The sequence below is a fragment of the Sinocyclocheilus grahami genome, unplaced genomic scaffold, assembly GCF_001515645.1.
Source record: "Sinocyclocheilus grahami isolate Dianchi unplaced genomic scaffold, SAMN03320097.WGS_v1.1 scaffold8.1, whole genome shotgun sequence".
NCBI classification, from domain to species: domain Eukaryota; kingdom Metazoa; phylum Chordata; class Actinopteri; order Cypriniformes; family Cyprinidae; genus Sinocyclocheilus; species Sinocyclocheilus grahami.
Genome location: NW_015505187.1, coordinates 1,992,717 through 2,015,680, shown reverse-complemented (window position 1 = coordinate 2,015,680; position 22,964 = coordinate 1,992,717). Strand labels below are relative to the sequence as shown.

The 22,964-nt window shown below is 37.1% G+C and overlaps 1 protein-coding gene across 1 annotated transcript in view; it reads left to right on the top strand.

Moving 5' to 3' along the window:
* The window catches only part of LOC107591044 (staphylococcal nuclease domain-containing protein 1-like), a 202,198-nt gene that overhangs the window by 30,136 nt on the left and 149,098 nt on the right, over positions 1–22,964 (top strand). The window contains exons 9-16 of the mRNA XM_016280051.1: positions 3,712–3,813; positions 6,103–6,179; positions 6,312–6,372; positions 6,461–6,475; positions 6,715–6,971; positions 13,888–13,998; positions 14,953–15,025; positions 19,241–19,382. Coding sequence (XP_016135537.1) covers positions 3,712–3,813; positions 6,103–6,179; positions 6,312–6,372; positions 6,461–6,475; positions 6,715–6,971; positions 13,888–13,998; positions 14,953–15,025; positions 19,241–19,382 — 838 coding nt within the window. The remainder of the gene's footprint in view (positions 1–3,711; positions 3,814–6,102; positions 6,180–6,311; positions 6,373–6,460; positions 6,476–6,714; positions 6,972–13,887; positions 13,999–14,952; positions 15,026–19,240; positions 19,383–22,964) is intronic.

Genomic DNA, 22,964 nt, shown 5'->3' with positions numbered 1-22,964 from the left:
ACATTCTCTGAGTATTATCTGCCATTAATGGCAATCAAATGGAAATCTAAAAGGGTACACTTAATTAACAATTTGATGTGCAAATATAAAAGATAAACAGAGTAGAAAATTGAGTTTTAACTCTACTTTTTTTCTGGTTATTTTTTCCCCCACGTTATTAACTTTTCTCAAAACATTAACAAATGAATTAGTGAGGCTCTTGTTTGGTTGAAGGGCTAATTCTAAAAAAAAAATGAAAATGTACTCTTCCTCAGTTTCCTGTAGAACATCAATGTCCTGAGAATGTCTTTATTCCATTTTTTTTTTATACAAAGGACTTTTGTTATATCAACAAACAGTTGAAATGTTCTTCATAATATGTTTTGTCTTCTGAAAGTCATACAGGTTTGAAAGACATGAGTAAATTGAAAAAAAATTTTTTTTAGTTGAAATCCCTTTAACTGGTTCATTTTGGACATCTGTGCCAAGCAGTGGCTGGCTTCCTGTTAAGCAGTCTTTGCTGAGGGTGTGATTGGTTGCTCTCTGATTTAGGAGCTCCTATGAGGTCTCAGGACCCTTAGGCCTGACGGTGGCGAGAGCTCTTCACTCTCTCTCTGCTTCAGTCCATGGGCCATTTGTCACCTGAAGATAATGAGATTGACTAATGAGAAAAAGAGAGAGAGAGAAGCAGGAATGAAAATGCGAGTGGTGCGTATAGGTACGAGACAAAGAAATCTATGTATGTGAGAAAGGTGTGTGTGTAAGATTAAAGTTCAGGAGCTGAGGTGTGTTGAACGACAAGCCACTTTTAAATAATACATCATGCACGCATGCTCTTTCAAACAATTTAATTGTCATTACTCGCCCTCATTCTGTTTCAAACGTTTATGACTTTCTTCAGTGGGACACAAAAGAGGAAATGTTGCGGAAATATATATATATTTTTTAAATAGGGACTGGAATTATCCAGTTCCAAAAAGCACCATAAAAATGTCATGTATTTCATATGTCTTTTGAAGCCATGCTACGGTCAATAAATTGGGGAAGATATTGAAAAGGAAAAATATTTCCTTAAGTTCTGAAAAACTTTTATAATGTTTTGAACAAAATTTCTTGCGTTACATTATTTTTGCACTATTTTTTAAAATGTTTGAAATATTTCTCAAGATGGTGTTTTTTGTGTCATAAAATGAATATCAATGAAATATTCATTCATAAATAGTAACTTTGGTCACTATTTTAAGGTCCAATTCTTGCCATTAACTAAACATTAACTACGAATTTTGCCTCGGTAAACTCATAATTTGCTGCTTATTAATAGCTAGTAAGGTAGTTAAGTTTAGGTATTGAGTAGGACTGGGGATGTAGAATATGGCCATGCAGCATGTGTCTAATAAGTACTAATAAACAGCCAATATGTTAATAATATGATTGCTAATAAGCAACTAGTTAATAGTGAGAATTCGTCCCAATACTAAGTGTTAACGTAACTTTTTGGGTTTGAAGTGAATGCTATTTGAAAACTATGGTGGAGGAGCAGATTATTTGACTCTTAGATACAGACTTAGAACTATTTTATGGTGCATTTTTGGAGATCAACAGCCTCAGTCCCCATTTTGAAAACAGACCCTCTGAAAGACAATCATAAGGTTTAGAACAATGACAGAATTTAAATTAAGTGTAATACTAGTTTAGTGTATCAAAACATGATTATTTTGTTTATAATACCTGACTTGGTCTTGTTCTGTCTTGTTAGCCCTGGCAGAATGAAACCATTCTTGCATTCATTGCATGCAGCCAAACCGTAATTTTTTAAGAGCCAGTAACAGGCAAACATTGGCATGTCAGCCAGGCGCAGAAATCCTCATTTCTCCTCACATGGTTCAGTAACCAGCCTGCCGTGTCTTTGCAGAACACACTTGATTTGCCCAATACAATGACCGAGACTTTTTATCTTGACAATCGACATAGAGCTTTTTGTCGTGTTGTGATTTTGCTATTCAGCAGCATTACAGCTGTCTAGTGGACATAATGAGATGAATTCCTTCCTTGATTCTGAGTGTTTTATCATTGACATATGGAGCTTTCATGCTACAGCTTCAATTAGTACCTTAACCCTATCACATGGGTTAAATATCATATGGATTTTAGCATGCTCGTATTCGAAACAAAAGCACAGATTACTGTATTTGTGTGTAACACGCTTGCTGACATTCATGATCGACTAGCAAATCCAGAATGCTTGCACTCTTACCTACACTTACACACAAAAAAAACACTCTTAACGCAAGACTGCATGGCCTCCCTCTGCTTTTCTTGCTCGGGGGAAAGGAATTACTGTGGATATTTATAGGCAAACTGAAAATGGGTTGTCCTCTCTTTCACCGTCAGGGGTTTCTGTCTGTATTATATTCCATCGGCACAGTTCTTTAGCCGTCCTGAAAGCTCCTCCATCAGAAGAGATGTCTCGGTGCATTAAATGCAACGTCTCACTCTCAAAAGTGGGTGGTCGATACGGTTTTATTTCATATCGAATATCAGACCACGTGGGCGCAGATGATGAGTTATTTGCTGCGCAGATAAACGTTTGCTGGAATCAGACGTGAGGATTTAAAAATGGTTGAGATTTAAGCTTTTTAAGTCAATATGCTTTTATTCGCTGTAAGATTTGGTCCTTAGGGTTAACAGTCCGATCTCTCCCAACTCTCCCACGAGCTATGCCTCATCCTGGCTGTGTTGTTAGTTGTCTATCTCTAGTTTATTTCTGCTCTTGCTTATGGTTTTCCCTCAAGTGTCAAAGCATTGTAGCTTGGATTGAGCCAAATCTAAAAAAGTCAGTAGCTGTAGAGCAATATCGGCACCTAATTCTTAATGGGATTTTTCTCTTGTCCAGGCTGTTAACTGCCGAGACTTGATCATTGACTCTTAAGAACTGAATCAGTCCAAATCATGAGCTAATAAGAATGGGTTTGTTAACTGGATCTACTTATTAATTGAAAAGATGAAGTGGTTTTAGTGTTCCTTCCCAAAACACACACGCACAAAAGACATTTATTTTCCATTTTAAGTAGAGTGGCTCTGAACTAAATCAGTCTGAATCATGAGCGAATCAGACTGGGTTTGGTAATTTAATCTACTGATTCATTGAAAAGATGGAGTGATTTGTTCAGCGTTCCTCCCCGCAACACAAAATCGACTTTTATTTTCTAATTTAGGTTGAGTTTTTCTGAATGTGGCATTGTGTGTAAATTCATACTGTTGTGGCCTCAGCTGCGAAATAGGAGCCTGGAATATTGAGCATACTGAGTGTTTTTTTTGGCATTTCTCTGGGGAAAATAACAACCCTTTTCCCTTGCTTATGAAAAATGTAAATTATGTTCTATTTCTAGTATATCAACATGTGGCAGTGAGCGCATTTTGTATGTGTAGTCACATGCCTGGAACACCAAGAGATCGAAACAATGAGACGTGTCATCTCCCAATCCTGACACATTAGCATGGCTGTGTGGGAAAAGGAAGGATATTAGGTTTTAAGAGAATGGTAAAATTGGAAAGAGAGGTGAGGGGGTGGAAGACAGGAAGCTTCAAACCTCATTTTGGAAGGAAGTCATATGAGACTCTGAGGAAGTGATTAAATGTTGTGCCTGTTTGGGACAGAAGGCTATTTTTCATTTGTGATATTGACTTTTCTCTCTGTCTTTCTCTTTTCCCCTATTCTGTCTGACTCTATAGGAGAAGAACAAGGACAAAGACAAGCGTTTCCGTCCACTCTATGACATTCCTTACATGTTTGAGGCACGGGAATTCTTGAGAAAGAAGCTCATTGGCAAGAAGGTGAGATAGTTTGTGACATTCTCACACAAACAGACTTAGTCTTTCTGTATAAAGAAGTTTTCTTTCCATATGTTTTTCTGTCCATGGATGCAGAGTTGTTTTCTTTCTGAGTTTCTGTATTCTGTTTGTAGTCACTGAACACATTGACCACACAGACCATGAGCTGAGCGACTTTATTCACAGAGGCACAATTTAAATTTTTTTTCTTTTAACTTTAGTTCTTTATTTTATGAGGAAAACAAAAAATGTCACAACACAAAGCTTCCACATGAGAAATGTTGAGATGTTTTTAACGCAAATATGTGTATATAGTAGAAGTCTTAAAGTATAATTTAAATACTTATTCCCAACAATATATTAGTTATTTATCATGTCCCAAAGTTAATGAAGAAAAAAAAGTAGTTTCCAGTTTACATTTTGATGAAAGTTCATGAAGAGAAATATTTTATATTATATTTGGATTAACAGTAAATATTCAATTAGTTAATTTTACAATACATAATGTATATATAATTTGAATATACATTTTAAATTAACGTTATGAATGAACATGAATAAACAATAAACGTTAGTATATTTATGGTTTAACATTTAACCCTAAACAATTAAAAAGTTGTTAGCTCATGAAGTCACTGGATTATGCACAGATGAATGACTCACAACAAGAGCATGAATGTGTATTTTGAAAATACTTGGGGTGATTTCAGGAGTAAATGTAAAACATGAAGTGTTTCCATCTGTGTCACTCATATCAAACAGAAATAATTGGCATCAGAATTTGTTGCCATTTTAATTGGGACAGCAGGGTATAAACTGGTGTGGGATGTTCTGAAAATTCTGTCATATTGGGACTTATTAAAGCATAATGGGCAGATTGTATAGCTGCGCTTTATTGTCTGTTCAAGACTTTTCTCACCCAAACAATTCACTGTTTATGTGCAGAATAATGAAAAGCCCAGCCTGCAAGGCCCATTTGATTTAACACCAAAGAAATATGACAGCACATTTCCTCACACACAGATGTTTTCTCATAAATGATCACCGGATGCATGGATTACTAATGCAGCTTTATATCATCCTTGTATGAACGTAAGGCTGCTTTAGAAACCAATATTTTATTGCTGCTTCTTTTTACATAAGTCTGGTTCACTGACCTGGAATCATGTGAATATTTTTAACTGGAGACGGGAAATGGAAAGCAACGAGTTTAATCTCAGATTAGATTTTGCATTTCCCATGTATGCACTCAGCAGTAGTCAACAGAGAGTTGGATTTATACAACGCTCTGCGTGATAAGATGCCTGTTTGCATATTAATGCAAACAGTGTGAGAATGTTTGAATTCATTCAGAATGTATCCAGCGCAAGACTGCGGCAATCATCTTGAGGATCCAATTTTGGCTCATTAAGTGTCACAGAAGTGCTCTGACATAAATTAGTAGTGTATAGTATTAATCATCAATCTTCAGAGTCAAAAGTAGCATCTTAATATTTCTGTGAAGGAAATGTTCTTTTTGTAGCCAGATATTCCATATTGAGGTGGACCAAATGCAAAAGTTAAAGCAGTGGTCTTTGAAACACACTGCAATTGTGAATGCTGGCTTAACACAGTAGTTACATAAATTAATTTTAATTAAATTTTTAAATGCACCAATTGACAGTCTCTTGTCAGATTTCTTTAGCTGTTGCTTAGACACAATATGGTGTGAGTATGAGGCCTTGTACTGAGGCACGGCATGTTTTTGCATCTCTCCCTCTGCCCTGGCAACTGCTGTGGAAAATTAAAAATGTTCCAACTGTTTAAAAGACAAATACAATCTGGGCAATTATAGAAGTTCATAACTATAAAATAGAGACATCATTAAAGACCGATTGTTTTGTTGCTGAAAAAGTACAAATCTAATGACTAATTTCTGCCAGAAAAGGGCAGAAGGGACTATTTTATGCCCAGAACCTTTTGATTTTGCATTTAAGATGCCATTCGTTCTTTACAGGCTGCATCCCAGCTGGTCACAAAGGGTAAGTAGTACCTGACTTTTGTTTCCAGAGTATTAGTGGAAGAGCTTGAGCTGATTCTGGTGGATTCGATGAGGTTGAATCCATCTTCTGTCGCTCTAACATGACTGTAGTCTTCAAAAAGAGGTCCCAGAAGAGGTCGAAGGTCAACTCCCATTATATCTCTGCGAGTATGTGATCAATATCAGAGTTCAATGGCACGATCAGCAAGAGAAGATCAAAGGAAAGGAGGTAGAGAAGCTGAAGCTGCAGATCATGTTTCTTCTTTTGAAAGGCTGGAGAGAATGAGTGGCATTCACTAGCAGTGGCTAATGGAGGGAAATCTGTGGAGAAGTGCATTTCCTCCTCTCGGTATTGAAACAGAACTTCCCGGTGACATAATCCAAAGCTAGATTTGGCTAAATTTCTAAGTAGCGCCTCTGTAGAGGGTCTCTGCCTCAGCAAAAAAGTCAAATGAAAATGTTGCATTAATCCACTTATCAGGAAAGAGCACGTTTGGATAATCCTGCCCGCTCAAAGTGCCTCCTGTTATGTGGGTGTGAGCGTTTGTGTGTGTGTATGTGAGGTGTTAACAAGAGACAGTGACTGAGTGGAATGTCAGTGTCAAGCGTTTGATGTCTGTGTTTATGCAGGTATGTTCCAAGCAGGTATGTGCTGCTTTGCTTATTAGTTTGTTCATTTATATGGGAGAGGACGAGACCTGTGCGCGCAAAGTGCCTCCTGTGTTGTGGGTGTGTGCGTGCGTGTGTGTGTGTGTGTGTGTGTGTGTGTGTGTGTGTGTGTGTGTGTGTGTGTGAGGTGTTAACGAGACAGTGACTGAGTGGAATGTCAGTGTCAAGCATTTGATGTCTGTGTTTATGCAGGTATGTGCTGCTTTGTTTATTAGTTTGCTGGTTTATATGGAAGAGGACGTGCTGAGTTTTCATATGTTGCCCTGATGATGTACATTGAGGCTGCCGCGGCAGAGCTGTGCAGACTTCATTCATCTTTTCCCTCTACTTATGCTTTAGAGGGAATTACAGTGGCGTGTGAGACTAGCAGCTCACTTTTAAGCCATGAAATATGTATTACAGAGTTTCCTGACTACACCTACCCTCACCACATTAGACTCCACTCACAGGGACTTAAGCTTGCAGAGAGCAGGTTTGGCTGTGCACATATCAGAGATGCACATATGTATGCTTGGGATGTTTGCACACTATAGACCTTTTGGTGTGGACCAGTGCCCATTTGTGATCCAAGTTTGTAATTGACCCTGCCCCCACATAATAATAGTAGTAGTAATAATAATAAACAGTTGTATTGTTAGTGATACTTGCATTGATAATTTGATAACAATAACTCCAATATAACAACAACAATAATAATAAACTGTAGTTAATAAAATGAATAAAAACATGATATTATGATGCTAATACAATAAATCATAACAGTAATAAAAACAATAACAATATGACAGTTATAAAAATACTAGATGATTATAATATTTATCGTATTATCACTTTATTATTATTATGATTATTACTATTATCGCTTTATTATTATTATTATTATTATTATTATTATTAAGAACCGACTCAAAGTCATTTTATCCACAATTTGTTGGCATTGATTGCAGAGTTTTTATTTTATTTTTTTATGTTTAATAAAACCACTTCTGAATATTCATGGTTGTATGAATGTGTATTTGTGCCTTTGTGTGCTCCCAGTCACGCACATTTTTATACCTGCTTGTCTCCAGATAATTTGCATTTGGAGTGCAGTTCACATTGCATTTCATGCAATACATCTGAGACAGACAAACGCACATGCTTTTGTGTGTACATTTTGGTTATAAATCCATACTGTCGAAAACATGAACAGTGAGTTTTCTCTTCCTGACTCATTATCGAATTACTCTCGGTGGTTATCGCGTTGATGATTCATTCATGCCACTGTTTGAACCCAGATGTACAATGTGAAAAGAGTCCAGCGGGGGAGGCAGTGGAATCCATCTCTGGTTTGGACAAAGCAGTCAAACCAAGTGTGAAAGCATCCTTGCTGTACATGCACCAGCTCAATCTTTCTGCATTTCCCCGAGACATTTCAGTGGACCTGTCTACGTTTTGACGGATGCTTCGCCATTAGCAGCATTTCTGTCTTCAGCATTCTCTTCTTACTGGTTCTGTCTGGGCTTCTCTGAAACCCTCCATTGCTGTTGCCCTTCAGTCAGATCTTTCAATTCAGACATGACTCTAAAAGCCCATTTAATCTGTCATCTGCTTCCCAAATGGGCCTCTTCTTTCTCTCGCTCATTCATTTTCTCTTTCTTCATAAGCACATTTGCTCTTTTGAACGAGCGGGAATCGTTGGCGCTTTGTTTCTTAAGAAGGGCATGTTGTCGTTCAACCAAGCTCGTTACTCCTGCCCAATGGTGCAGAGATGCCTGTGCCTTTCTAAGAGAGAACTGGAGAGTAGAAGAGGGGATGAAAATGCAATCATTTTGTGTTTTATTTGCTGATGAAACACTAAACTCCTGGGGTAAGAAAATTAGTGTCCACAGGATTCCCCCACCTAATGAACTTCCATTATGTCCATTAGACTGAGTTGCATTTTCATTTTGAGGCAAATTAATTGGAGGGATAAATGGAATTTACAACTTTACATACAACTTTAGGAATTAGTTCAAAGCATGGAACTTTCTTTTGCCATGTAAAAATTGTCTTATTTCAACATTTCATTTTGCTAGGCAGTTGCATGCTCTTTGTCCTGTTTTCATAAATCTACATTTGCATTATATCATATAGATCAGTACGGCAATACATTTGTCTAAATGTGAGCACCTTCCTTAAAGGGGTCCTATTATGCTCTTTTACAAAGTCTTGATTTTGTTTTGGGGGTGTACTAGAACATGCTATCATGCTTGGTGGTTCGAAAAACGTTTATTACATTATTAAAATACCTTTCTCCCTATCCTGGCACAAACGGCTCGATTAGTTCTGGCTTTGATGAAGGTCCGCCTTCCGAAAAACAAAATGTGATGTGATTGGTTAGCTGTCACAGTGGGTTGTGATTGGCGAACAGCTTAGACTGTGTTTCAGTACTGCCACGCCCCCTTGCTCTGTCTTTCAACAAAACCTTTTGGCGAATCCGGCACTTCTCAGTCGTGTTGTGGAAGCTGTCCTCAGTAAAATGTGCAGCACACAATAGCAAATTGGGGCAACCACTTTTTCCTGACATCACCCCCTTTCAGAAGTGAAAAAAAAAAAAGCATTTCAGGCGGTCGCACACCGGACGAGAAGCACAGAGTCGCGCCACGGCTTTAAAATCGAACACATTATTTTCTATGAATGTAGGCACACCGACGCCGCCGTTCAGCGTCTGTCCGCGGCGCCCAGCTACGTCGTGTTATATTTGTAAGAATTGTTCTATAACATTATAAATGTATTTACTGTCACTTTTGATCAATTTAATGTCATTCCTGAATAAAAGTATTACTTTTTCTTTCCATTTTTGCTGACTTTAAACTATTAGACTGTAATGTAACTCGTGCAATGGATTTCAAGTCATACGCTGATAATTGTGTGAGAACAAAATCTTCTCCTCTATTGATCCTTGTTCCACTGCTTCTGGATAGTCATTGAGTTAACTTTAAACAATAAATTAATAAAATCCACTCGTTAATCATTCCGATTTTGAATGATTTTAAAATTGGGTCTATTCTTTACACTAGGGATGCACCGATACCGATACTGGTCTCCTGTACTCGTACTCGTTAAAATGCCCCGATACCAAACGCCGATACCACACAGCATGTGATAAGCGAAAGAAACACAGACAACAGAACAACAGACAGCAGAAAGGAGTTAAAGATGTCTACTACGAAGTATATGTATGCAATGAATATAATGTTAAACATTCAGTATTAACGCCTGTATAGCTGATGTGCGCGAGCTGATAAACAAAGCATGCTGAGTGGATTGAGCGCGCAGATGCGCGAGCTTGTCGAGTGAATATATCTTTCTCACAGACATCACTGGAAAGTTTGTAGTTCGATCGGATATGTCAAAAACAAGTAAGTAAAACAATGCACTAAAGATGATGTACCATAGAGCAAAAAAATTAACAGTGAAAGTAACAAAAACTTGTAGAATACATTTTAATGGGCATAATTAAGTGTGAAAATAACCGAAGGATATACAGTGAAACCAAAAATGATTCAGAGACCAGATATCATTTTTGATGTTTTTTTTACAAAGTGGGTGCAGGACACTATAGTTCATTTATGTAAGTGAGGATAGCAAAATAAAGTAAACTGTGACAAATCATACCCAAAAATTCTTCATACAGTGGACTACCAGTAAAATTGATACAAATTTGGGACCAAAAATTATTCAGACCGAGTCTGGGAAAAAAAGTTCAGGTTTGCATGAACCTGGTTGACAGCATGCCCAGGAGACTACAGGCTGTCATTAAGGCTAAGGGCTGCCCGACAAAGTATTCATAGTTGTGTAAATACTATCATACTGTCAAGTTGTCTGAATTATTTTTGGTTGATTGTAATATATTACATACCTTTCTATCAAAATGATCTAACATTTATCAAGCTGAATTTGTTCTGACAGTTTAACTCTTGAGTTCTTGTCATATTGTATTACCATTTTCTAAACTGTAGTGAATAAACTGTGATAATGTGAGAAATGTTGAAGGTGTTTGAATTTTGGTTTGACTATCTATTTGATAAATGAAGTTAACCAACTAACATTATACATACCCTTTTGGTTTCTGTACCCAATATTTAAAAAATTTACAAACGCAATAAAAATATCGGTATCGGTACTCGATATCGGCAAATACCAAAAATAAAAGTATTAGTATCGGGCGAGTACTGGAAAAAGTGGTATTGGTGCATCCCTACTTTACACAGTAGCAGTTGCTCTTCAAATGTAAGTTGTCTCAGTTGACAACCAACAGCAAAAGACACTTGTTACTGAGAAAGAAATGGAACCATAAATAAAATCTGAATGTTTCTAGATTCTCTCTAACAATCTTCTCACTCTCAGAATTGGGACTGCCGTATGCTTTATTACCCTTTATGACTCCTCTGTGAATTCAAATGATTCTTGTTCACCCTTGTGATGTGGATTTGTGATCTAGCACACTGTCCCTTGTTAGGGTAAGTGAGGCCAGGCACATGAGTCTGGGGTGGTATTGCGCCTTAGGCTGTGATTACCCAACCATGCCCCAGTGCTTGGCGTTAGAGCGTTGTGGGTAACAGGTGGTCACATCGCCTGAGGGCTCAGCTGCTTTGCCGCATCTTGACTCTTCGCTGATTCGGAATCAGTTCTTTCCAGGATTTCCCATAGTGCCATAAATATTTTAAGAGCCTGAACTGATCGTAGATCCGTAAAAATTCATGGCAGCACAGACAGTCTGTCAGGCTGATGCAATAGGTTACTTTTCAGTAAACATTTGATTTTTGGAAGCATGGTGAAGTAGGACTGACGTAGGAAGTATAGTTATCAACGCTTGCAATTTCTGTGTATTGTTTTGTCAGTGTACAGGTTTTTTGGTTTGATTGCTTAACCTCAACAGTTCCACGCCTTTTCATATTGTATTGTGTGCCTCTGAGCTGTGGTATGTTTGTGTATTTAAAGAGAGGATCACATTGAGTACTTGCAGAAACTGTTTACCACTCTTCCTACGAAACCAGCATTGACACCAAAAATAAAAAGCGCTCTTTGCTTTTAATCATGTTTTTGCCCTTTTGGTTTTATTACCAAAACTTGACACAGAATGCCTCTTGCTCTTGTTTGCTGTGCTCTGCAATAGGGGAATGCAAGCTGCTTGCTGAAGGCAATATCTGTGTTGAAAAATGGCAATGAGAAATGCGTTTGCCACTTTGCTTGCAGGGCACCAGTCTTGCTGCTTGTGATCAATTGTTTCAGTTCTGCAAATTAGGCCTTAGTCAATCTCACTCAACGCTCTCCTTCAAACACCGTGCAAACTGAAGTCTATAGACTATCCCGAAATAGTTGCATAAATTGATTTAAAATAATCGCACAGATTTCTATAATCAATCAGACCTAACATGATTATTTGTAAGCATATATTTTCACATGGAATCTCCAAATTTAATGTGGAAATAGCAAAGACAGGATTTTAAACATTTGTTTAATAGCTCCTTTTCCCTAACACCGTAAAGAAAGCCAGTATTATCGATACCAGGTCCAATACTGATATGGATGGCTATATTTAATGGATGATAATTCTGTTAATTTTTTAATGCATTAAACAGCAAATAATAATTGCATAAATAAACACATTATTTAACTCGGCACCATGTACAGTCATGGCCAAAAATATCAGCACCCTTGGTAAATATGTTCAAAGAAGGCTGTGGAAATTAATCTGCATTGTTAATCCTTTTGATATTTTATTAAAAAAATTCACAAAAATCTAACCTTTCATTGGAAAATAAGAATTTAAAATGGGGGGGGAAATTTCATTATGAAATGTTTTTCGCTAATACACATTGGCCACAATTAACAGCACCCTTTTATTCAATACTTTTTGAAATCTTCATTTGCCAGTTTAACAGCTCTAAATTTTCTCCTATAATGCCTGATGAGGTTAGAGAACACCTGACAAGACATCAGAGACCATTCCTTCATCCAAAATCACTCCAGACCCTTTAGATTCCCAGCTCCGTGATGGTGCTTCTCCTCTTCAGTTCACCCCACTCATTTTCTATAGGTTTCAGGTCAGAGGACTGGAATGGCCATAGCAAAAGCTTGGTTTTGTGCTCAGTGACCCATTTTTGTGTTTTTGAGGTTTGTGTTTGGATTATTGTACGGTTGGAAGATCCAAACATGGTCCATTATAAGATTTCTAACAGAGTCAGTCACTTATTGATTTTCTATCAGTTGGTATTTGATAGAATCCATGATGCCATGTGTCTAAACAAGATGTCCAGGACCTCCAGCAGAAATCTAGGCTCACAACACCAAAAATACAGCAGTATATTTCATTGTACACATGGGGTACTTTTTATCCCTGTGTTTACCAAACCCATCTTGAGTGTTTGCTGCTTAAAAGCTAATTTTTTTTTGTTTCATCTGACTATAGAAGCCAGTCCCATTTGAAGTTCCAGTCGTGTCTGGTAACTGAATATGCTGGAGTTTGTTTTTGGATGAACTAGGAGAATTTTTTTTTTAAACTTTCCCAAACAACATGTGGTGATGTAGGTGCTGTTTGACAATTTTTAAAAAGGTTTTCTGACCCCGAGACTCAACTATTTTCTGCAATTCTTCAGCTGTGGTCCTTGGAGAGTCTTTAGCCACTCAACCTCTCCTTCTCACCGTGCATTAGGACAATATAGACACACGTCCTCTTCCAGGCAGTTTCGTAACATTTTCTGTTGATTGCAAATTATATTTGAATTACTTAATTATTGCCCTGATGGTGGAAATGGGAATTTTCACTGCTCTAGCTCTTTTCTTAAAGCCACTTCACTAATTTGTGAAGCTCGATTATCTTTTGCTGCACATCAGAAATATATTCTTTAGTTTTTCCATTGTGATGGATGATTAAGGGAATTTGGGCTTTGTTTTCCCTCCTATTTATATTTGTGAAACAGGAAGCAATAGCTGGATAATTTCATGTTCATAATCACCCTGGAGTGCTCAAAATTGTGAATATTAATGGGAATATACTTCAGAGATATTTTACTCATAAGAATTTCTAGGGGTGCCAATAATTGTGTCCAACGTGGATTTGAGAAAAGCATTTATTTCATAATGATATTTCCCCCCATTTTAAATTCTTATTATCCAATGAAAGGTTAGATTTTTGTGAATTTTTTAAATAAAAGATCAAAAGGATTAACAATGCAGATTAATTTTCACAGCCTTCTTTGATTATATTTACCAAGGTTGCCGATATTTTTGGCCATGACTGTATGTGTGTGTGTGTGTGTGTTTAAATAAAACGATAGTGTGTTTTATATATCTAAATTGTGTAAAGTGTTGCAAGGCACCTTGGAACAAACATCTGATTCTCTGTTGTAATCTCTTTGTAGAAACATTGCTGAGGCTCTGGTCAGTAAAGGTCTCGCAACAGTGATCAGATACCGTCAGGACGACGATCAAAGATCTTCTCATTACGACGAGCTCTTGGCAGCAGAGGCAAGGTGAGTCAAAACACTAAAATAAAACTGCCGGCTAGCGAATGTGGGCCATATTTCCACACATTGAGTAGGAGAAGCCGTCTGTGAAATGGAGCCATTTTGTTCTGTGCAGTAAGTCATGGCTTGTCTGGTTAGCTCTCATTTCATGGGGGCAATATCAGTCCCAGAGCTTATACCTCAAGCACCAGCATTAAAGCATTGCTCTTTTATTCTTTGTCTACGAATATAATTATATAGATTTGCGGTGCAGAGGTTTCAAAGGTGGTTTATTGCACAGAAAGAGATTCGGATCTCGTGGTCGGCGATAGATGGGGCGACTCTCGAGAGAAAGAGACTTGCTGCTGCTTATCTACTGCTCTTTCTTTTCCATTTCTATTCTTCACTCTTGGTGTTGCTCTCGAAAGCGCACATGCATTCACACACCTCCTATATTTTCTTGTCCTTCGCTCTCTGGGTAATGCTTCCCCGTGGAGCCTGCGGACATGGGAGGTTTGCGGGCCTCAAATTTATTTTTAGCAGAGATTGCTGGTCGTTACCCTACATCCTCTGAGAAATCAACCTCAGGACGAGCTCTCTCTCCCTTTCTCTGTTTTTTTACCGAATTTGATTGGACACCAGGGAGGCTACAGCCACAGATACATCTGCCTTAAAGAGGCCAAAGACACATTCCTCATTCCTCCTGTATCTACTGTAATGTGCAGGCATCACCACTCAGCAACCACTATTACACTGATCGAGCAGTCGACACACACAAAAGACACCGTATACATTCCCATGTGTAATGCATGAGAGCTGCTGGCCTATAAATGTGATTTGTTGGCTATTTTGTGGCATGGGATGAATGAATGGGTGGGTTTGTTTAAGGGTTGGTTTCTCAGGCTGGGGCAGAAATGGTTTTATGTTCTGGGGGCCCATTCTAAATATTTCGATTTTAACACAGTGCTTGAATCATTGCAGGGCAATCAAGAATGGTAAAGGACTTCACAGCAAGAAAGAAGTGCCCATTCACAGGGTGGCAGACATTTCAGGGGTAAGCTTTTGATTTTATTTGCTTCAGTTGCTATTTGAGTCTGATTCATAGGGATGTATTTCTATGGGATGAAATTAGACTCAAAATGATTAATAGATGCACACACAATTATCCATGTACTGCATACATTTTATACATGTATCTTACTAACCACAAACAAATGCCTTTCAATTTGAGTCTGTGGAATTCAGGATTAAATGATTGTGCAGCGATTTTTACAAATACAGACATGTTTGCGAATAAAAATGTTCTGTTCTGCTTTAATATATAATAACTTGCTCGTGCCAAAAGGAATCCACGCATAAGTGTATCAGGTGACACGCGTGCATTAATTGACGTCTAGTTCGAGTCGATAATACCTTCCTTTTTGCATGAGAAATTTATGATATATTAATTCAGAACAGAACATTTTTATTCGCAAACATGTCTGTATTTGTAAAAATTGCTGCACAATCATTTAATCCTGAATTTCCACAGATTCAAATGGAAAGGCATTTGTTTGTGGTTAGTAATATACATGTATAAAATGTATGCAGTACATGGATAGCTGTGCGTGCATCTATTAATCATTTTGAGTCTAATATCATCCCATATATTTCAGTCATTACGTCTATTTTGTTTGCTTAGGAAAGATATTCTCTCTGCTAAAGCTGTACATTATACATGGTGGGTTTTTTAGACTAATTTGATTTTCTTTAGTTTAAATATTTGGCTGCTTTTGTTTTCAGCTGCGAATAAGAGTGCATTTAATAAAGTTCCATTTAATAAATTTGACTTCAAAATCAAGAATCAAACTCAAATATCAGTGTGAAAATGCAAAAAAGAATTTGTCTGGGCTGGAGCATGACCTTTGACAGTATGTTCTACCAATGTCTTCTATATCCCAGATTCCTCACTCAAATCTTTGATGTTAAAGCTTCGTCACATGACAGCTGATTTAATGCTGCATTATGGCCCTGACCGTTAAATTAATGAATGCCTCTCTAAAAATAGTCTTTCTACCCATAAAGTCATCATGCTCGTAGCTCTAAAGTTGTTTTTAGGCAAATCTGTTTGGGTGCCTTACCAAATGAAGATTCAATTTTACTTGGCTTGTAAATGTCATTTGCTGGGTGACAGGCTTGTTTACTTGGTGTGTGTGAAGCAACTGACGTTTAATAGCCGCTGACTTCCTGTTCACCTCTCCTCAACTCTCTCCTTCCTCTCAGTCTCATCTCTGTGTTTATGAATGAGCTCCTCAGGTTTTAATGAAGTATTTGGCAGCTGTCTGCGAACTTTTTCAGGATGTTATTTATACCCGAGTTTGTGTGGGAGGCATTTAGAGTGAGAGAAAAAGTGTGTCACTCTCAAACGGTAACATTCTCATTTCTCATCCAGAAACAAGATTCCCTCGTTATATGACTGACAGTCAGAGTAATGTCATTTGGATTGGGACTATGTCGTTGGTCTGAAAGGACCATTTATCTTTGGATTTGTTTGTTTTCTTTTCTCTTACTTTTCTCGTTTGGTGTCTTTTTCTTCGTGTGGGTCATGGCTGTATTTCCAGCTGCGGTGGGCGGCCCTGGTGTGCTGAGTCACAGGAAGCAGAAATATTTAAAGTGAAATCTGAAGTGTCTCTGTTACACACCTGTCAAACAGAAAGATGGCCAATCTCACTTCTAAAAGTACACCCTTGGTCAGGGCACACTTGAAGTAGAGCTGCCCTACTCCCATAATGGCTCACAGTGTCAAACTGTTATCTTCCACTTGGCCTGTTGTTTTCTAGTCCACATTTGAATTTCAAATCAAAAGTATGTAAACTAATGTAAGTAAACCAGCCAAGGTAGCCAGTGAAGGCGCATGTGCAAAATGTTGTTAAAAAATTTGATGCAATCAAGAAATAAAATAAGGATGCTGTTTTAGTGCAATTATATTAATATGTTGCATTAATGAATGCATTTTTATTGCATAACTATTTTTGTATTGCAAAAATTATGCATTTAATCATACTATCAATACATATTTAAATTTTATAAAAATATTCTTTAAAATGACCCAGACATGTAGTGATTGTCATGACAACTGCAACGTTTAATGTGGCATTTTGTTTGTACAAAATCAAGTAACATCTATCTAAGCAAGTATAATAGCTAAGTCTATAAAAGAAAGTAAATAAAAACACATGCATTTAATTTTATTTTTTATAACAAGCATAAAAATTAATAAGTATAAAATAAATGCATAGAACAAGTAAAAAATCCAAAGAACAATTAAAGACGAAAAAATTATAACCAAAAAAAGACGTAAATATAAAAATAAATTTTTATAACAAATAAATACCAAGTTCTGTCATGAAACTCTAAATGGCACAGGGTGATGGGTCGTTAACGCATATTCACAGCGTTAAACTACTTGGCACAAGCTGACTGCTTTACATTCAGATGGCTGGTTGGCATTCACTAGAGCGTTTCGCAGCGTGCTTTCAGAGTTCCTCTGAAATCCTCCACCTGTATAAATCTGCTACATATTTTTATATATGCTATTTTTACAGTGGCAGTATGTCTTAAAAACTCAGCACCGTATCGGTGTATCTATTGGCAGTAGCAAGTTCCTGTACTTGCTTTGCAGCAGCAGCGTAGCAGATCTAGTATTCCGCCAAGACTAAATACATTAACATTGTCATATCCTTTATAGTGGTCGATTGATATTGTTTTTTTGACAGCCGATGCCGATATCTTGGAAAGCAGGGTGGCCGATATAAAGCCAACATAATTGTAGTTATTTTAGTTAACATTTGTGACCCTGGACCACAAAACCAGTCTTAAAGGGATAGTTCACCCAAAAATTAAAATTTGATGTTTATCTGCTTTTAATTTTTGGGTGAACTATCCCTTTAAGTCGCTGGGGTATATTTGTAGCAATAGCCAAAAATACATTGTATGGGTCAAAAGTATTGAGTTTTATTTTATGCCAAAAATCATTAGGATATTAAGTAAAGTTCATGCTCCATGAAGATATTTTGTAAATTTCCTACTGTAAATATATTAAAACATAATTTTTGATTAGTAATATGCATTGCTAAGAACTTCATTTGGACAACTTTAAAGGCGATTTTCTCAGTATTTAGATTTTTTGCACCCTCAGATTCCAGATTTTCAAATAGTTGTATCTCGGCCAAATATTGTCCTATCCTAACAAACCATACATCAATGGAAAGCGTAATTATTCAGCTTTCAGATTATGTAGAAATCTCAATTTCGAAAAATTGACCCTTATGACTGGTTTTGTGGTCCAGGGTCACATTTAAGAAATGCGCATGTCCTAAAAGGTTGAAAACCCCTGCTTTAGATGGCGAAGTATTTTTCACAAATAAATAAATAAATATTTAATATAAATATATTTAAAAAGGAAGTAAACACTGTAACCAACAGAGCACTCAGTATTCTGGGAAGTTTGTGTGCATTCTGAATCTTATTTTTTCAAATAAAGCTAAGGCAACATTCATTTTACATACAGCACACAGTGAAAATAACATGAATATGGGCAAATGTATAAAGCACAGCATAATTTGAAATCACGGATTTATTGTTTAAAGCATTCAAATCGCACCGAAAGTCATGCAGAGAACACGCGATCATGCAGGATATACATGCACACTTCACAAGATCTCACAACTGGATTCAACCAGGTTTGCAAGTTTTGTGAAATTAAATGCCCATTAGCCATTTAAAGATTTGTTTAAATTATATAAATGCTTTTTTGTTGAATGCTGACGGCAAACAAGAGAGTATTATAATGTTTGCCTTTTTATTACTAATAATATAAAAGCAATCGTTATAATACTTTTTTGTATACATTTTAATCCCTTTGTTTAACAGTTCTATCTGATTATTAGAAATACTTCTATCCGTATTAGACAGAACTGTTAACGATGACTGCGAACAAGAGGGAGAATGTGAGCACTGTGTGCTCAGGGGCTGCCGTTATTAGCGCCGTCAAAATAAAAGTCCCGCCTCGACTTTCGGCCTAACAGAAAAACATATCGGCCAATGCCGATATTTGAAAAATGCTAAATATCGGCCGATATATCGGTCAACCACTAATCCATTACCATGCTAAATTCTTCAGAGAGTTGTCATGATAGAACTGCCCTAATTTTTGTTTTCATATATCGTTTAAACACCTTTGATGTTTTTATTGACTTATTTTTCTTCCTTCCTCTCTATTCTTGCACAGGAGACACAGAAGGCTAAACAGTTCTTGCCATTCCTGCAGAGAGCGGGCCGCTCGGAGGCTGTGGTGGAGTACGTGTTCAGTGGCTCCAGACTCAAGCTCTACATGCCCAAAGAAACATGTCTCATCACCTTCCTGCTCGCTGGTAAGTGTCAGTCGGCCTCGGCCTGTCAACTATGCCACCATCTGTGACCACATAACAACCACAATGTGGAAGCTGACCGCTGTTGCACCACCAGTCTAACACTCTCCATTTTGTTCAGTTCTCTAATATTTCAAGGAACAGTTCACCTAAAAAATGTAATTTGTTATACAACAAAGGAGAAGTTTAGCTGAATGTTCAAGCTGCTTTCATGCATACAATGAAAGTGGTTGGTGACCAGGGGCTGTGAAGCTCCAAAAAGCACCATAAAAGTGATTCAGAACACTCACTTTATTACTTTTAAAGCCATTGAATGACTGAAAAGCTGTTCACTGAAAATCTTGCCTAACAATCATAATCATCATTCACTTTCACAGTGAAAAAAGCTAAAATTCTGCTTTAATTAACTCACTTTGTGTTCCATGGATGAAAAAGCCATAGAGGTATTGAAAGACAAAATGGTGAGTAAATGATGACAGAATTTTCATTTTTGTCAGAACTATTCCTTTAATAATTCACGCACGCTTATTAAACACTTATCGGTGAGATACTTTTTGTGGAAGGGGTTTCTTTCTCCTCAAGATGCTCTGCTAGTGGAGTTTTGAGACTGAATAGCTTCTGTCCTTCCACTCTGACCTGCGGAGGCTGGTGTTTTCTGGGAGGTCTGGAAAGCTGATCTTTGTGCAGGCGTTTTGTCTATGCTTCTAACCTCCCGAAGGCAAGATGGGGATCTGAAGGGCTCAATCTAATGGAAGGTTAAGTGTCACATTTGCTGGCTGTGAGGTCTTGCTACTCAGCATCTGTTCTTCCCCTTGAGTTTCCTCACCCTCTCTGTGTGGAACATATATGTGGACATGCTTGTGTGAAAGTATCTGAGCAGGTACAGATACCACTGCTGCACATCAGGGAAGGTGGTGGAGCATCTGTAACCTTTGACCTTTAATCATTGCTCTGCACGTAGCCAATTGCCATTCTCGCTAGCACATTTGTGGGTGTGTTGCCAAATCTTTCACCCTTTGACATTTTTATATATATATTTGTGATTTAGGGTTTTCAGATACCAGTAACTGTTTACATTTTTTTAACATGTTCATTTTAGCATTCACACTACCATTCAAAATTTTGCACTTTGTTTTTGTGAGTAGTCAAGGCTGCATTTACTTGATCAGAAATACAGTAAAACTGTAATATAAAACATTATTACAAATAAAAATGGCTATTTTTAAATAAAATGTAATTTTTTCATGTGATAGCAAATTTTCAGCAGCCATTGCTCCATTTTTCAGTGTCACATGATCCTTTAGAAATCTTTCTAATATACTGGTTTCGTAACATTTATTCTCACTGTTGATACTTTTTTTCAGGATAATTGAGTAGAATATTCCAGAAACAGAATTTATTTGAATTCAAACTTTTTGTAACATTTTTTTGTAACATCTTTACTGCCACTTTTGTTCAATTTAATTTGTCTTTGCTGAATAAGTTTATAAATTTTATTTAAAAAAATAAAACATTTTTACTGATACCAAGAATGGTATGGTACTAATAAAGTTTTAAAACCAAAATTGTACCTTAACAGGAATGCACTATGAATGAGCATTGAATAATTGCATTTTTATTAACTAACATTAACAAAGTTTATAAAATATCCTTTAAAAAAGTGGAGTTGGTAGGAGAGCTTAGTAAGTATTAACATGTTAAATAACACCAAAAGCATTATAATTGACTAAATAAAAATATGGTAAAGTGGACACGCTTTATTTTAAGGTCCAATTCTTACCATTTGCCATTTTCTTGCATTTTGCCCATTTTCTTGCATTTTGCCCATTTTCTTGAGTTTTGTACAACATGGGAACTGTAAATGGCGTGCACAAGCATTCAAGCATCATTAGGCTACATAAAGAGACTCGCTTTCTTGTGGTTGCTCAATTTCTTCCCGACGGACATCAGTGCCCTTCCAACCCCGACCTCAGCCTCTCTCCGTATCACTCAGAACAAACCACTGACTGATTTGTGTTATTTCTGAGGAGTTTATTTCTGTCCTCTCACCATCCGGTCTAATTATTCACCCTGAAAACAGAGAAGAGACGCCCCTCTATTTCAGCATCCCTCCATCCCACGGAGAACAAACACCCTCCACCCTCACCGTGCTTAATTTTGCATATCGTCATTGGAGATATTTCAATTAATTTGGTCATTTGTTCCTGAGTGTCTTTTTGTATTTTCCTTCCTCCATTTGTTCCTTTTGTAATTATTATTTTTTTCTTCGGTTTCTTCCTATGAGAGATTTCGGACAGAAAGCCTTTCCTTATCACTCTACTTTTTCTTATTTTCTGAAATGGTTAATTTTTCAGATGCCTTTTTTCCTGTTTGCCTCATCTCTCTTTCTCGTTTATGTGTGATTTGATCATGTAGGCTGAGATGTTTCTTGAAGCAGTTTGTTTGAGGGTTAGGGTTGAAAATGAGCCCCATTTTTCACCGTCGTAGGTACTTTGGGATCTGGTCTCTTGGCACAGCTCTTTCTGATGTTTCTAGTCTTGTTTGAGTATTTGTAGAAGCCATTTTTCTGTCAGAAAAAGGAAAGGACTGACAGCACCAGGGGCTGTGAAATGTGCTACAGCACATATGAAAGAGCTTTAGCAGTTCAAGAGGTTATTGACTTTACGACATACAGGGCAGTGCACCATAAACTCACCAGTGTAGATTGTGTTTGATTACCTGCAGGCCTTTCTCTGCACTCTATTTTTATGATTTTATTGTTGCATGTTGAGGTCTCATATCTGTGTGGATCCAATGTGTCAAGGTTTGGCTAGTCAACTGCTAGTAGATGCCATAAGTGAGCATTCCTTTAACTTTTTGCTCTTTTGACCTTGTGGACCTTTAGAAATTAAAATCTCGTAAAGCTCTTTTTGCTTTTATTTTTTTTTTGCTTTTTTTGTCTGCTGACTAAATTCAGCTTAAAATGATTTAAAATAGAAGCCTGTAATTTTAAGTCTATTCCAATGATAGTGTCATTTCCACAACATCTCAAATACTCAAATAATGTGTTCAGTGGCATGCCTTTGGTTTAAATTGCATTTTATATGGAATATCCTACTACTAGTCAAATTTACAAATCCATTTTTGGGCAGAAGTTGGTGTGTGTGGTTTTTGTATATATAATATGTATATGTGTGTGTATATAATATGTGTATATACAGTGGGTACGGAAAGTATTCAGACCCCCTTAAATTTTTCACTCTTTGTTATATTGCAGCCATTTGCTAAAATCATTTAAGTTAATTTTTTTTTTCCTCAATGTACACACAGCACCCCATATTGACAGAAAAACACAGAATTGTTGACATTTTTGCAGATTTATTAAAAAAGAAAAACTGAAATATCACATGGTCCTAAGTATTCAGACCCTTTGCTCAGTATTTAGTAGAAGCACCCTTTTGATCTAATACAGCCATGAGTCTTTTTGGGAAAGAGGCAACAAGTTTTTCACACCTGGATTTGGGAATCCTCTGCCATTCCTCCTTGCAGAGCCTCTCCAGTTCTGGCAGGTTGGATGGTAAACGTTGGTGGACAGCAATTTTTAGG